The 14,502-nt window shown below is 47.6% G+C and overlaps 1 protein-coding gene across 2 annotated transcripts in view; it reads right to left on the bottom strand.

The window, feature by feature from the left end:
• The window catches only part of OPA1 (OPA1 mitochondrial dynamin like GTPase), a 568,764-nt gene that overhangs the window by 169,168 nt on the left and 385,094 nt on the right, over nt 1-14,502 (bottom strand). For both annotated transcript variants that reach the window (XM_029616769.1, XM_029616770.1), the window contains 3 exons: nt 6,052-6,192; nt 4,961-5,077; nt 3,817-3,910 (listed from right to left, as the gene is read on the bottom strand). In XM_029616769.1, coding sequence (XP_029472629.1) covers nt 3,817-3,910; nt 4,961-5,077; nt 6,052-6,192 — 352 coding nt within the window. The remainder of the gene's footprint in view (nt 1-3,816; nt 3,911-4,960; nt 5,078-6,051; nt 6,193-14,502) is intronic.

The following is a 14,502-nucleotide window of genomic DNA, read 5'->3' as shown; positions in this document are numbered from 1 at the left end:
TTGACTCCCCCCCCACCCCCCCAACAATTCTTCTGTCTAGAGACGCCACTGATTTTCTGTGACCTTAAGCATTAGTACAAGAAGGATTAAGGGGGGATGCTGGAGAGGCACACAAATGCATTGGCCCTCGGGCGCCGGAGACCCTTGGTGCGCCACTGGGTGCGAGCCATATGGGGCCGCAAACGGTATTAAGAGGAGTGGAGAGAGTTGGCGGGCTGCGAGCAGTGCCCAACTTGCTTAACTTTTTTTTTTTTTTTTAATTTAAAGGAACCCTGACAAAGTTCCCCTAACAAACCAACACCAGCGCTAAGCTATGAAAGGCAGAAAAAAAAGCCTACCCCTAACTTAGCACCTCTAAGAGACACTAGGCTTTGCACCTCCACCACCTGCTGGAGACAGAAGAATACAGGCAGACACTAGGTGGCACCTCAGGGGTATAGGACAGAGTCCGCAAAGTCTTGTTCTGTCTCCATCTGCTGGTGGGGAGGCAAAACCCAGCTGTCCTGGACTGATCCGGGTACATACAGGGAAAGTCACTTTCTTGGACCAGTGGCCCCACGCCAAGTGAAGCTGACACACTACACCCCAAGCTTGAAAGGCTGGCCTCAGTAGTGAGTAACTACACCACAATCCAGACTGGTCCATGTGGAAGGGGAAGATAAAAGTCCTCCAACCATGGATTCCACTGGGCACCAATTCCAAGGTCAATACCACTGACCCAGGACCCACAAGTAATTACAAAAAGCTCCCATAAGGTGTGTAATCTGACCCAGTCGAACAAAGCTCCCCCCAGATCCTCCAGAGTCTGATTGGAAACTAGATGGCTCTATGCTAGATTCAACACCCAGTCTGAAGACTTCAACAGACTCAGCACATTCTGACCAACTGTCGCAAGAGATTGGCTCTGCCGAGTGAAGTCAGGCAATCATCCAAACACAGATGCACCAGCACATGCTCCTGATGTAGGGCCGCTGCCCCAACCATCATCACCTTGGCAAAGTTGCGTGACACCAAACAGGAAGGCTGAAAAACAGACAATGATCCCTAAAAACAAAACTTCAGAAAACTGCTGATGCTCCAAGCTTATGGATATATGCTACAAGCCTTTGTCCAAGCCAGAAAGGCCAAAGTTCTTCTCTGGAAAAAAGTAACTATCAGAGCAACACATCTTTCTCAAACCTCAAGTCAGACAAAAACATCCTTTTCTATCTGTGGCACGATGAAAACTAATGGAACAGCATGTTCATTGCTCCTCTCGGGGAACAGGCTCTAATGCCCTTGGTCACCAGAAGCGATCCAGTGTCTCCAAAAACACCTAAGCGTCTTGAACCGGACAAGCAAATTAAAAAATGCATAGCCATCTTTTAACACCTTCAGGATCCACTGGCCCTTGTTAATTTCAGCCCACACGTTGCAAAAAACAGATTGAAACGCCCTCAGACGGCAACTTACTAGGAGACTGTCCTCATTACACTGTGAGGAACTTACTCCACCTGTTTTCCATTCTTGGGTTGTCTCAGGGAGGTGCCTCCCCAGAACTGAGCACTGGCCGCAGTTCACCTGTGAGGACCCGAAGAAAAAGCCCTTGGACCTGTCTTCTGGCAAGTTATGCACCTGCACCTTGGACCTCCCCAGATGCTCCATTATCTGCTCCAAGTTGTCCTCGTACAAGAACCTGTCCTTAAACGGAAGAGTTCCCAGTCGAGAACTGGACCAACTCCCCCGACCAGCCACATAACCAGAGCAGTCTTCTGGCTTACCTCGCAGACATCCTGATGCCAAAAGATGACTTGACCAGGCTGTACAAAGCATCTGCACCATACACTAGTCGCCTTAACCCTTATTTTTTGCTGCCACACCTGATGCAGCTTGCAACTCCAACATAGACATGTTCCCTGCATAAAACTGCTGCAAATCGCAGTCCTTATGTACAGGGCCAAGACTTAAAACCTCCTCCTGAGGTGAAGCTACACATCTCCCAATGTAGCGGATCTCGTTACCTAATTAACTTATGAAAAATAAAAGCTGTCGCTGGAACATGCTAGCCATCCCAAAACGAAACAGTATCAGCTCTCTGCAGGTCAGAGTCCTGTGAACTTTGATGCCCAGCTCCCGAAGAACATGAGGAAATCCATCCTCTTAGGCCAGCGAGACCTCTCCATGCCCCTGGCCAGACCTGTCACATCAGGCATCTGGGAATCCCAGGATGTGAACCTTGTATAATATGAAATCTCAGAACATGCCAAATGTCTGCCACACATTGCCCTTTGGCTCGCACGGGACTCTTCACTGGGACTGAGACCTAGAGAAACCTCCTGCTGTTGCACGACGCCCCATATGCCCTAAGCCAAAGAAACACCAAGCGACCAGCCCACAGCGGATCCATTCCCACATTATCCCCCAGCCCGCTCCTCTGGCCCCCCATCCAAGGGACTATGTGGATATAAAGCCAAATCTAGAACCCCCATCCCCTCCCCTTTCAGGCTTTTTTTTTTTTTTTAAATTACAGGACATGGGCAACTTTGTGCCCTGCTGTGGGGAAGTACACGCTTCCCCCTTGCTACCTACCGGGCATAAGATGCCCAAAGACTTGGAAGTCCGAAGGTGCGTGCCTGCAGGACTCCCAATGGCTGGGGAAAAGGTAGGAGGGGAACGCCCATCTCCCCCGAAGCTCTTATTGACTTTGTCAAAATGACCGCTGTTCCCGTGCTCATAGTAAACCAACCCGCAGTCGCTCTGGCGCTTCCCTAAGTTCGCGCTGGTGTCCCCAAGGCAGCCCCGCCAGAAATAACCTCTTCATGGAGACTCAGAAGCTGTGCACCAATTGCGCCCAAGCCACGTGCATGACACGAGCTCTATCGCTCCTGCATTGGTTCTTTGGCGCCATTAGCCACATTGTCTGATAGGCTGCTGCGGTCTGACTGCTCCCCCCTTCTACCGCTTGGAAGTTGTTCTGCCTGCCATGCTGAAGCTGCCAGCTCTTCGGCGCCATTAGCTTTGACTCGCCGCAGAAGTCTGACTGATCCCCCCAGCCACCGCCTGAACGGGAGCCTGTTTTTCCTTTGCTGTAGCCGCAGGTCCCTCTGAAGAACCCTCACTAAACAACAGTCCGATTGAGCCATGACCGAGCTGACCTACAAGAGCAACAAGCCGAGCTGCATACGTTACATGTGCCCAGGGGATCCTTACTCCGACAGCTGCCCACCTTGCACGCTCTGCCACTGAGAAGAAAAAACAAAGCGGTCTAAAAGTACCTCAGCCACTCCAAGCAGGAAAGCAGAAAACTCCTTTTTCTTGGTCCCACCAAAACCTAACCCCCTGGGAGGAAGGCTCTCTCTCTTCTTCTATTATCTTTTTTTTCTTTTTTACAGCAGAATAGCAGGTTTTGCACCATCTACCATCTGCTGGAGACAGAGAAATACTGAGGGACTGCAGGTAACAAACTAGGTTATGTACAGTGCCAGTAAAATTTGGCTCCATCCTCTGGCAGGGAGGCAAAACCCAGGGAAAGACGTGTACCGACAGAAGGAGAAGGGCTGACCGAGTGATGGAGGAGATGGTATCAGTATGTGAACCTTGCATTACAAGCCAGGGCCTGACCATGACTTCATAGACCCACTGTCTCACTTAACAAGTGAATTCTTAATCATATAAGTTGGATTAGGCCAGCATTTAAGTTTTGAAAGCAAAGAAAACAAAACAAAACAGGGCATATGACACTAAACCTTGCAGTGGAAACAGGTGGGATAGGAAACACTGGAGGTGTGTGCTAAATCCTGTAAGATAGTATTACATATAGGCAGCCTCAGTCCTCACCCTCACTGTTGATAAGCTGCTGTCTCAGAGTGTTTGCTGTTATCCCAAGCATTCGCTGGATTCGCCAGAACAGGACCACGTCATTACACTCCAGCTGAAACAGGCAAAAAAAAGGGTGAAATAAGCTGTAGGTGAGAACTTTTTATTGGATCAAATCAATATATCTGCGACAAGCTGTTAAGAGCTATAATCCCTTCATCAGGTTATTCAGGAACTTTCTGTGACTAGCTTTCAGGAGCAAACAAACATTTCCTGTCAAAATCAAATAGGTGAAGGTAGCCAGTACACCCAGAAACAGAACAGAACAGCAGATAAAGAACAGCAGATAAAGACCGCAGGGCCCATTCTACACCTCCCACTTAGCTTTACAACCCATCCTCTCCCTCAAAGATCCCTGGTTCTTGTCCCATACTTTCTTGAATTATGGCACTGTCCCTGTCTTCACCACCTCCACTGGGACGCCATTCCACACGTCTGCTACCCTCTCTGCAAGGAAAGAGATAGACTCCTGATTGTACTCCCTGTGACCCTCATCCCACGACCACTTGTTCGAGAGCCTTCTTTCTGTTGAATTATGTGACCGACAACTACCATCTGATGCATATTCTGGGTACAGCTGCTATTAGCATTCAGCATTTGTCTAGAGTTTAAGAAAAAATGTCCATATTTAAAAGATTTATGGGGTAAAATAGTTTTTACTTGCATAAATCTGTCCATTTAAAAATATCCCCCCTTTGTCATGGTGTGGACAAAGTTACTCAAACAGAAAAGGGGTGGGGCTGGAGGCATGGTGAAGACAGGCTTACATATTTAGCTACGTGCACACTATGTGGTTAAATCTGTGCGGAGAAGTCAGTCTGCACAAATAGTTATCTGGATAACTACAGATCTGCTACTGGGTGAAAAATTTCCACTGAATAGCCAGATACAATAATTCGGATAACTTTATCTGGATAAATTATATGCTCACTGGCTTATTGAATACAGACCTCAAAATGTCTCAAAAATTCTGGAGCTGAACATAAAGGATAATATATATATATATAATATATATAATATATATTACTGAACATGCTTTCCTAAAGAGTAGATCATGGATTAGTATCCCTGCCCATACAATCCCATGAGGTCTTCATAGATTTACCTCCGAGTCTACAAAGTGCCTCTGGTAGTAATAAAAGCCTCTTCGGCAGAGATTACAGTGACCAAGGGCAGACTTCAGGAAATGTCTTCTGTAAACTTGATGCCATGTATCTTTAATCTTATGAAAAAGGACAAAAAGGGGAAAATCATTAAAAAAATGAATTTGTTCACAATAATTAAAGCTGTCATACCCTGAGATAATTTATAGCATGACCTTGACTTTACTTTCAGTCACATCCTGGCACTTCCTAAAACTTCACTCTGGCAAGAACTACTGAGACGGTGCATCCCTTTTATTACAGAAGAGGGAACTGTGACTCCCAGATGCATATGGGAGAGAGATTTTGATGGGACATCAAGGCCTGCCAGCAGATGTAAGATTTTCATGGGACCAACCCAATGATTTTTCCAGTATTACTATGTTACACGCCCAGATTGGTATCAGATATGCTGGACCCTTGGTGTCTGCAGGCCTATTGCATACTTAATCCCTGCAAGCACTCAATGGGGAATCTAATGTGGGCCTCCAAACAGATCTGGCTTTTAGGCTAAGATATACTAATTAACTAAATGTAGACCAAGTACATGTAAATAGATTTCACAAATATCTATTGCGTATGTGCTGAAAACCAGACTTGTCTGTGTTGCCCAAAAACTGTACCGTATAGAAACCTCTCTGTGTGTGTTCAGGACTTCCATATTTGCATGTTAGCCAATATTATCATCTTTGAATTATAACCAGTTTTCATGAGTTAGGCAACAGTAACAAGCTCTTTACATATCGAGCAGCAGAATTAGTTACTTGGGCAATGTAATTATTCAGATTGGAAATCAGACACAGTGGAAGAACTACATATGCTGAGCAAGCTCAGCTCTGCTCACCAACCAAGAAAGTGCAAAAAAAAATCAAAACAAAAAAAAAAAACCAAACAAGCCATGGCATTCGCCACAGTCAGCAAACTCACAGAAAGATAACACTACTCTGAACTCAAGCACTCATACGTCTGCTCTTCAATGACTCCCTTTTCAATTTATGTAGAAATACATATGGAAGCTCTTCTGTGGATTTCTAGGAGGGACTGAGACTCTCACCAAAACTGGGTCCACTTCAATTCCCCGGGCTTCAAGATTTTTCCGCACGGTTGTAACCTCATCATTTGCAAGGTAAGCGGCATGGTCTGCATTTACTCTGATCATCTTCTCCAGTTCATTCTTTGTCTCATTACGAGTGTTCTTTAAAAAAAAAAAAAAAAATTGAAAATTAAATTGGAGGACATGTCACAGCACCTACTTCTGCAAAGATGTTCTTGTATGGTTGCATACAAAATGTGGTTTCATATGGGGAATCAGGCATAGCAAATTCTGAGAGTTCATGGTGGCTTTCTTTACTATCGGGCTGATACAGTAAAAACCGCGGGAGAGCCGGTGCTCCGAGGCGAGCGCCCGCTCTCCCGACGTGCGTCCAGGACACTCTCCTGGGTGCGCGATCGAGTATTTAAATGAAGACCCACAGTAAAAGGAGGCGCTAGGGACACTAGTGCGTCTGTAGCGCCTCCTTTTTGACAGAAGCGGCGGCTGTCAGCGGGTTTGACAGTCTATGCTCAATTTTACCGGCATCGGTTGTTGAAACCGCTGACAGCCACGGGTTCGGAAAACGGGCGCCGGCTAAATTGAGCATCCATCTTCCAACCCGCGGGCAGATTAAAATTTTTTTTTTTAATTTTGGGGCCTCAGACTTAATATCGCTATGATATTAAGTCGGAGGGTGTACAGAAAAGAGGTTTTTTTTTCCTGCTTTTCTGTACACTTTCCCTGTGCCGGCCGAAATGAACTTCTGCCTTTGGGCAGGCGTTAATTTCTGAAAGAAAATGTGCAGCTTTTGGCCTCACATTTTACTTTCTGTATTGCGCGGGAATAACTAATAGGCCCATCAACATGCATTTGCATGTTGCGGGTGCTATTAGTTTTGGGGGGAGGGGGGTTGGCTGTGTGTTTTCGACACGCTATCACCCCTTACTGTATAAGGGGTAAAAATAGCGTGTCGAAAACGTGCGGCCAAACCGGGGCTACAGGTCTGTCGGCTGAGCGCACCATACTGAATCAGCCCGTATGTCCTTTAAATCTGTATTGAATAGTAATTGCCCTCCTACTGTCTGCTGATGTCAGCACTTAAAAAAAAAAGATTAATGATCTGGATCTCTGTATTCAGCTGTAGTTACATCTTTCATGAAAGAGCTACTTCAAGGAAGGAGAAGTGGCCTAGTGGTTAGAACAATGAACAGGGAACAGGGGAAACCAAAGTTGAAATCCTACTTCCCCTTGAGGATTCTTGAGCAAGTCACATTTTTGCCTCACTGCCTAAGATATTCACTTAGGGGTAGATTTTAAAAAGGTGCACATGGGCATACATGTACACCTGCTTTTATAACTTGCATGCGCAATTATAAAATCTGGGGTCGGCGTGCGCAAGGGGGTGCACAATTGTGCACCTTGCACGAGCCAAGCCGCGCTGCCTTCCCCTGTTTCCTCCCAGGTCGCTCCGAAATTGGAGCAGCCTGGAAGGGAACTTCCCTTCCCCCTAACCTGACTTTCCCACCCCTTCCCCTACTCTAATCCCCCCAAAATTTTTATTTTATCTTTTGCGCCTGCCTCCAGGCAGTTGCAAGTTCTGCACACCGGCAGGCTGCCGGCATGCGATCCTTCGACATAGCGGCAATGGCCACCGTGTTGCAGGCCTCTGGCCCCACCCCTGGACTGCCCCTTTAGTAAAGCCCCGGGACTTACACGTGTCCCTGAGCTTTACGCACGTCGTCGGGCCTTTTTAAAATAGGCCCGGAGCACGCAACCTTTTTAAAATCTGGCCCTTAGGGATTCATTTTCAAAGACTTACTTGTGTACATGCTATTTTATAAATCTCATATGTACGTAAAAAGGGAGGCAGTCCAGCGGCATTCCAAGATGGGGCCAACATTTACATGTGTAACTTGATATTTTAAAAAGATACTTACATACCTAGGGCCTGATTTTCAAAAGCATTCACACACTTAAAACTAGGTTTTTACACATGTAAAAAGAAAATTGGTCCTTACCTGCTAATTTTTGTTCTTATAGTACCACAGATCGGTCCAGACTGCTGGTTTTTGCCTCCCTTCCAGCAGATGGAGACAGAGAAAGTTTTACTGATGCTGTAACATAACCTGATGCTCCATCTGCAGTCTACCAGTATGTATCTGTATCCAAGCAACAATGGAAAGAACATACCGAAAAAACACGATTCAAACTAAAATCCTACACCCGCCAACGAGCAGAACGGTCAGAAAACACAGATTCTGAACAAGCCTTGTAATGCCTGAAATAAACAATGTTCAGCCATCACCTGAGACAGGAAATGCTCTAGAAAATTATTAGAATATGTGTCACAGCAGCACCAATCGAGTGGACTCTCCAAACCCGGGCGGGTGTCTGGACTGATCTGTGGTACTACAGGAATGAAAGCAGGGTAAGGACCAATTTTCCTTTCCCTGTATATACCCAGATCAGTCCAGACTGCTGGGATGTACCAAAGCTTCCCTAAACCGGGTGGGACTGTGAGAGTCCCGCTCGAAGCGCACTTGCTCCAAAACCACCAGAGTCAGGAACCTGGATATCCAGACAATAGTGTCTGGAGAAAGTTTGCAAAGACTTCCAAGTAGCCAATCTGCAAATTTCTTGAGATGACACCAGCTGACATTTGGCCCAGGATGCTGCTTGTGACCGTGTAGAATAAGCTCTCAAGCCCTAAGGTACTTGGTGGCCTATACAAAGGAAGGCTGAAACTATGGCCTCTCTTAGCCATCGTGCTATGGTCACTTTTGAAGCTTTTTGCCCTTTTTTTGCCCCATTCCAGAGTACAAAAAAACCGGAAACCTGGAAACTGACAGTGACTTCCAAATATCTCAACAGCGTGCGCTTGACATCCAGGCACCTCAAATCCTTGTTCAAAGGAACTGACCTATCCAAATTCGGGAAGGCCACCAACTCTACGGTCTGATTCAGGTGAAAAGAGGAAATAACCTTGGGCAGAAAAGAGGGCACTGTACGCAAAGATATCCCAGTGAGGGAAATCTTGAGAAAAGGATCCAGACACGACAATGCCTGTAGCTCTGAAATCTGCCTAGCAGAATAAACTGCCACCAGAAAAACGGCCTTCAGAGTAAGGTCCTTCAAAGTCATGCTGCGCAGAGGTTCGAATGGTGCCCCACAGAGAGCTTTGAGAACAAAGTTCAATTGCCAAGGGGGACAAGCCTTAAGTATCAGGGGACGCAAGTGCTTGGCTCCTCGCAAAAAACATACCAAATCCGGGTGAGCTGCCAAAGAAACACCATGTCTCTTGCCTCTAAGACAACCCAAAGGCAGCCACCTGGACTATCAAGGAGTTGAAAGACAGACCCTTTGTCAGTCCCTACTGCAGAAAAGATAAAACATGCACCACAGAAGCCTGAAAAGGATCTGCACTATGTTCTCTGCACCAAATCTCAAACATTTTCCACACCTGCACATAAGCTAGGGAGGTGGACTTCTTTTGGGCTTGCAGCATTCTCTGGATAACCCTTCTTTCTCAGACGCCTCCTTTCAAAAGCCAAGCTATGAGAGAGAAGCGATCTGCCTGATCCAAAAATATAGGCCCCTGATGAAGAAGGCTGGGAATGCGAGACAGATGAAGGCCAGATTGACGAGGGTCTGTGAACCATGGCTGACCCGACCATTTGGGAGCCACCAGAATTACCACCCCCAGATGAAGTTCTCCTCTTCGCAGGACCTTGCCCACCAGCAGCCATAGCGGAAACACACAGAACGTCTGTCAGCAACGGAAGGACCAGGGCATAGACTCCTTCCGCCCAGTGCTCTCTTCTTTGACTGAAGAACCTTGGCGCCTTAGCATTGTTGCACGTTGCCATAAGTTCCATGCACGGAGTTCCCCACGTGACGAATCAGGAGCATGGCCTCCTCCGCCAGTTCCCACTCCCCAGGATCCAGCTGTTGGTGACTGAGGAAATCCGCTTGAACATAGTCTAGTTCCACAATGCGAGATGCCGCCATCATCTCCAAGTGAAGCTCCATCCACTGGACTAACTCTTATGCTTCCTGTGCTAATGCTAGACTCTTCATACCACCCTGCTGGTTGATGTACGCCACAGTCGTTGCATTGTCTGACAACGCCCTCACGGACTTGCCCTGGACAAAAGTAAGAAAGAACTGTAATGCCAGGCACACTGCTGAAGTCTCTAGGTGGTTGATGGACCAAGACGTCTCCTCTGGAGACCAGAGGCCCTGCACCACTTGAGCCCGACATACTGCTTCCCAACTGGAGAGACTGGTGTTGGTTGTGACCACTATCCAGGCTGGGACCTCCAAGGGCATGCCACGAGACAGACTGTCCTGACACAGCCACCACTCCAGATTGGTCTGGGTTTCTTCCGGAAGCGGCAGAGAAAGATGAAACTGCTCCGAGACAGGATTCCACCCGGAGAGCAAGGCCGATTGAAGAGGACACATATGAGCGAAAGCCCATGGTACCAATTCCAAAGTGGAAGTCATAGACCAGAGGACTTGGAGGTATTCTCACAGGACAAGCAGGATGGTAGTCCTCACATAACATCACAGGATGGAGCCCTGTATGGAAAACTTTTCTGTCAAAGTTTCTATAAAGCTTTGACTGACACTGGCATACTGAGGGCACTGAGCATGCTCAGCCTGCAATTATCCCTGTGACCACAGGTGTCTCCCTCAGTCTTCTTTTTTCCGCTCTGCAGTAAGCATAGCGGTTAGGAGCTCTGTGAGAAATTCTAACACTTTTTCCTACGGAAACACAAACTTTTACTTCACAAACACTTTTTCCCTGTACGGGTCTCCCTTCACGTACATTTATTCGACGCTCGGCGAGTACTATGCCCTGTTTTTCGGTCGGTTCCTGTCACCTCCCTGGCCTGCCAACCGACTGCGGCCTTCCCTCTCCCTGTTTTCATAGTTAGCCACACATAGCCTGCGAGTGCCCCTCTGTGACACTCTGCCTGGTTATTAGCGCTAGTGGGACAGGGACTTCCACAGTTTCCATTGCCGCCAGGGCCTCTGTCGAATCCAGGTCCTTTGATTTCCTCTGTACCCTCAAGCAGTCTATGCCCCATCGCTACCGTCGGTACCCCTTTCCAGACAGTCCTGCATTCTTCGATGCCATCGGTACCCCTCCCCCACGGTACATTGATGCCATTGATCCCAGCATCGATTCTATCAGTGCCATCCATGTTTTTCATCCATGGCACTGATTTTTCTCTGGGTTTCATCGATGCACACCCTTGTGTCGTCCGTGCCATCGGTGCCCATGCTGGTACCATCGATGCCATTGGTGCCCAAGTCAATCCTGATGCCGTCGACGTCAGTGGCCATGCCGTCGATGCCCGAGCCATGCCACCGATGCCGTTGGCGCCCGCCTCCATACATCGATGCCGTCAACGCCCACATTGTTTCCATCGATATCGTCGACGTTCCTATCGATGCCGGCATAGACTCCATCGATGCCGGCATCATTTTTTCCCGATTCCAACAATGTTTTTCGATTTCTCAATGCCACATCGTTTCCATAGATACCTACGCCGATGCTATCAGTGCTTCGTCACTAGTATCCTTGCTCTGCCCGGGTCATCGACATTTTTCATATATATATTTTTGACGATGCCCTCAAGGCCGCTTCGGCAGCCATAGACACCATCAATACTGACATAGCACCTCCACGTAATGCCCTCACCGAAACACAGTGCTCCATGCTTTGGGTTCTTATTAAAGCCCCGTATTAGTCTATGACACTACATAGTGCCAGGAGCAGTGCAGGCATGCTGACAGTCCGTCAACATTCGCCATCCAAGACAGCGAGGGCATCCACCTCGGCACTGGGGAGAGACTGGACTGAGCACTGTGGCACTCATTGTCACTGGCACAGTGACTGTCCGCCACAGACGCCATCCAGCACATTGGTGCTATCCTTCTCGGTGCTGGAGAATAGCCGAGCAACATCACCACTGCCATTGCCACTGTTCTGCACAATGCTGGCAGTCCTTGGGGCTCCAGAAACATCGGAACGAGTTCCGAAGAATTCTGCATTGGCATCACGACACATGGAGCCACTGCAATGAGGGCCGGGTTCACGAGTCATAATGGCTCCCCTGTACCCGAGGCGTGCCCCCACCGACATCGGTGCGGGATTGTGGCCCTCCACAAATTACTGTGGTAGCGCCAGCCATGCTCAGCCTGTCTCCTCTATACCTGCGCTACCATACCAGGTTTAAGAGTTGAGACGGATGTTTACGTCCAACAGGCTACCCCTCGATGACTCCTGAAATCCACGGAGCCATCAATCTTCACCGGCTCGTCCTTAGGCGATCCACGTCGGATGGTAAGTACTCTAATCCCGCTTCAGCAGCATTCCCATTGAGATCTGTTCTCTAATTCGAGCCACATGGTTCGAAAGGTTCTAGGTTGTCTGTCTTCCAAGAACCATATTAGTGTCACATATCGCTATTGCCAGCTATGTCAGACACCATACCAAGAGAACCTCTCTACCATTTATTTGGGATTGCATCAGGACATCCTTCCCTTGTCAGCAACGGGACTCTGTATTGATTAATACTCTGGCTTCTGGTTCCTAATTCAGGACCGAAGTTCCAGATGGATTCGCTGATCTGCTAAACACGAGATCCAGCAAATACTGCCTCAAGTGCAAGTCCACCTCGAAACCTGGCGACAGGTCTCGTCGTTTTCTTGTACAGCACACAGAAATGCGGGTAAGACTTTACCGCTCACGCTCCCATGGGAGATTACATGATATCCAGGTTACATCAGCCCCGCCAGTTGGACACCTCCGGGTCTCTCAACTTGCCGGATGTCAGAGCGGCCACCCCACTCTGTACCAAGATTCACGGTACACTCCCCCAGACGCTACAAAGCGCGGGGGGGGGGGGGGGTTGGGGAGTTTTAATTTCACTATTCTTTCTTTCAACAGAAAGTAGTTACTCTCCGCCCATCCTGGACCTCAGAAATACTAACTTTTTTCAGAAGGCACAGGTAAAATGGTATCTCTTGTCACCATGCTTCCATATCGCAGTAAGTAGATTGCCTCTAATCTTTCTATGTGCTTTATGGTGAGTCAATATTACAATCCCAATCTCTGCCGGTTGCTCCAGCTTCGGCAACTTGGGCATTTCATTAAATCACTAGCAATGACTGCTGTTTCTCTACGGAGTAAAACATCATTCACACTTTTCCTTGCATGGACAGCTGCATAACCACAGTCAATCCAAGCAAGGAGCTCTAACTTCTTCATGACTCACTATAAATCTACTACCTGGGATTGCTGTCACTGCCATAAATCCCTTCTGGACACCACAGTCACAACGACCTTCCTGTCCAGCACCGCACAGACATTCTAACAAATTCCTACATGTCCCTGCGCTCATATTCCATATCTTCAGCCCCTCAATTCTTTCACTGTCGGACCTTGGGTTTTTTTTTGTTTTTTTTTTTTTTTTTTAACTATGCACTTTCCTCATAGATCCAAAATTGCTATGGGTTAGGTTCAGTGAAATTTCATTATCAGTGGGTCTATGCTGTTCAACCGCTTTCGACCCTCATCCATATTGCAGATCTAGAACCAAAACCTAGTCTGGTCCTGCTAATGCTTGCATTTACTCAGGGTTGTAAAAAGTTTGACCTAACATCTTCTCAACCCAATATGCATCTATTCCGCTCCAGGCACAGTTTCACATGCACTTCCTGGAGCTTGTAGCCAGTATTGCCTTCCAATACTGCCTCTGCAACAAATCTTTCTGCATACAGACAGACAGCATAGGGACAATGTGCTTTTCCAACACACAAGCACACATAACCTCTTAGCTGCTCTGCTAGGAAGCTCTGCAGCTTTACCCTTGGCCCTTGCTCACTCCATGCATCCTCAGGCCACTTATCTAAGAGATTTACTGAACGCACTAACAGACCTTCTCCATATAGGTTTCCATCCTCTCGAATGGTCTCGGACTACATGTGTAGCGAGAGAAATCTTCTAACGCCGAGGTCAACCAAACTTGCCCTCTGCGTCCACATCGAACCATAAGGTGCACGGATTCTCCTCCCTACACATGTTTCTAATGCGTTCCTATAGGCACCTTTGTTCCATCAAGGCCCTCTTATATGTGTCTCTTCCGCTGCCTCTCATAGCCAGCACTCTTCTAATGCTAAAACGGGACGGGGTTCAATGTTCCTCACCCACGTCCTGGCCGAGACCAGTATGCTTTCCATACTTCTCGGTCTATCACACCAGTAACCAATTCGCCTTCTCACAAGTCAGTCTCATATCATAGACTCACTGATGTTCTCAGGTACTGGTAGTGTCACAAATGCCCTTCCAAACCCAAATCCTACCATTCAAAATGGCATGATTTACCACATGTCGCTTACAAAAGGGTTTTACCCTTTTTCTTTTTTCTACACCACTCTTTTCTTACTCCCTCGGATTCT

Source organism: Rhinatrema bivittatum, chromosome 9 (assembly GCF_901001135.1).
Source record: "Rhinatrema bivittatum chromosome 9, aRhiBiv1.1, whole genome shotgun sequence".
In the NCBI taxonomy this organism is placed as follows: Eukaryota; Metazoa; Chordata; class Amphibia; order Gymnophiona; family Rhinatrematidae; genus Rhinatrema; species Rhinatrema bivittatum.
Note: the sequence above shows the minus strand (reverse complement) of the source record. Positions and strands in the feature narration are given on the sequence as shown.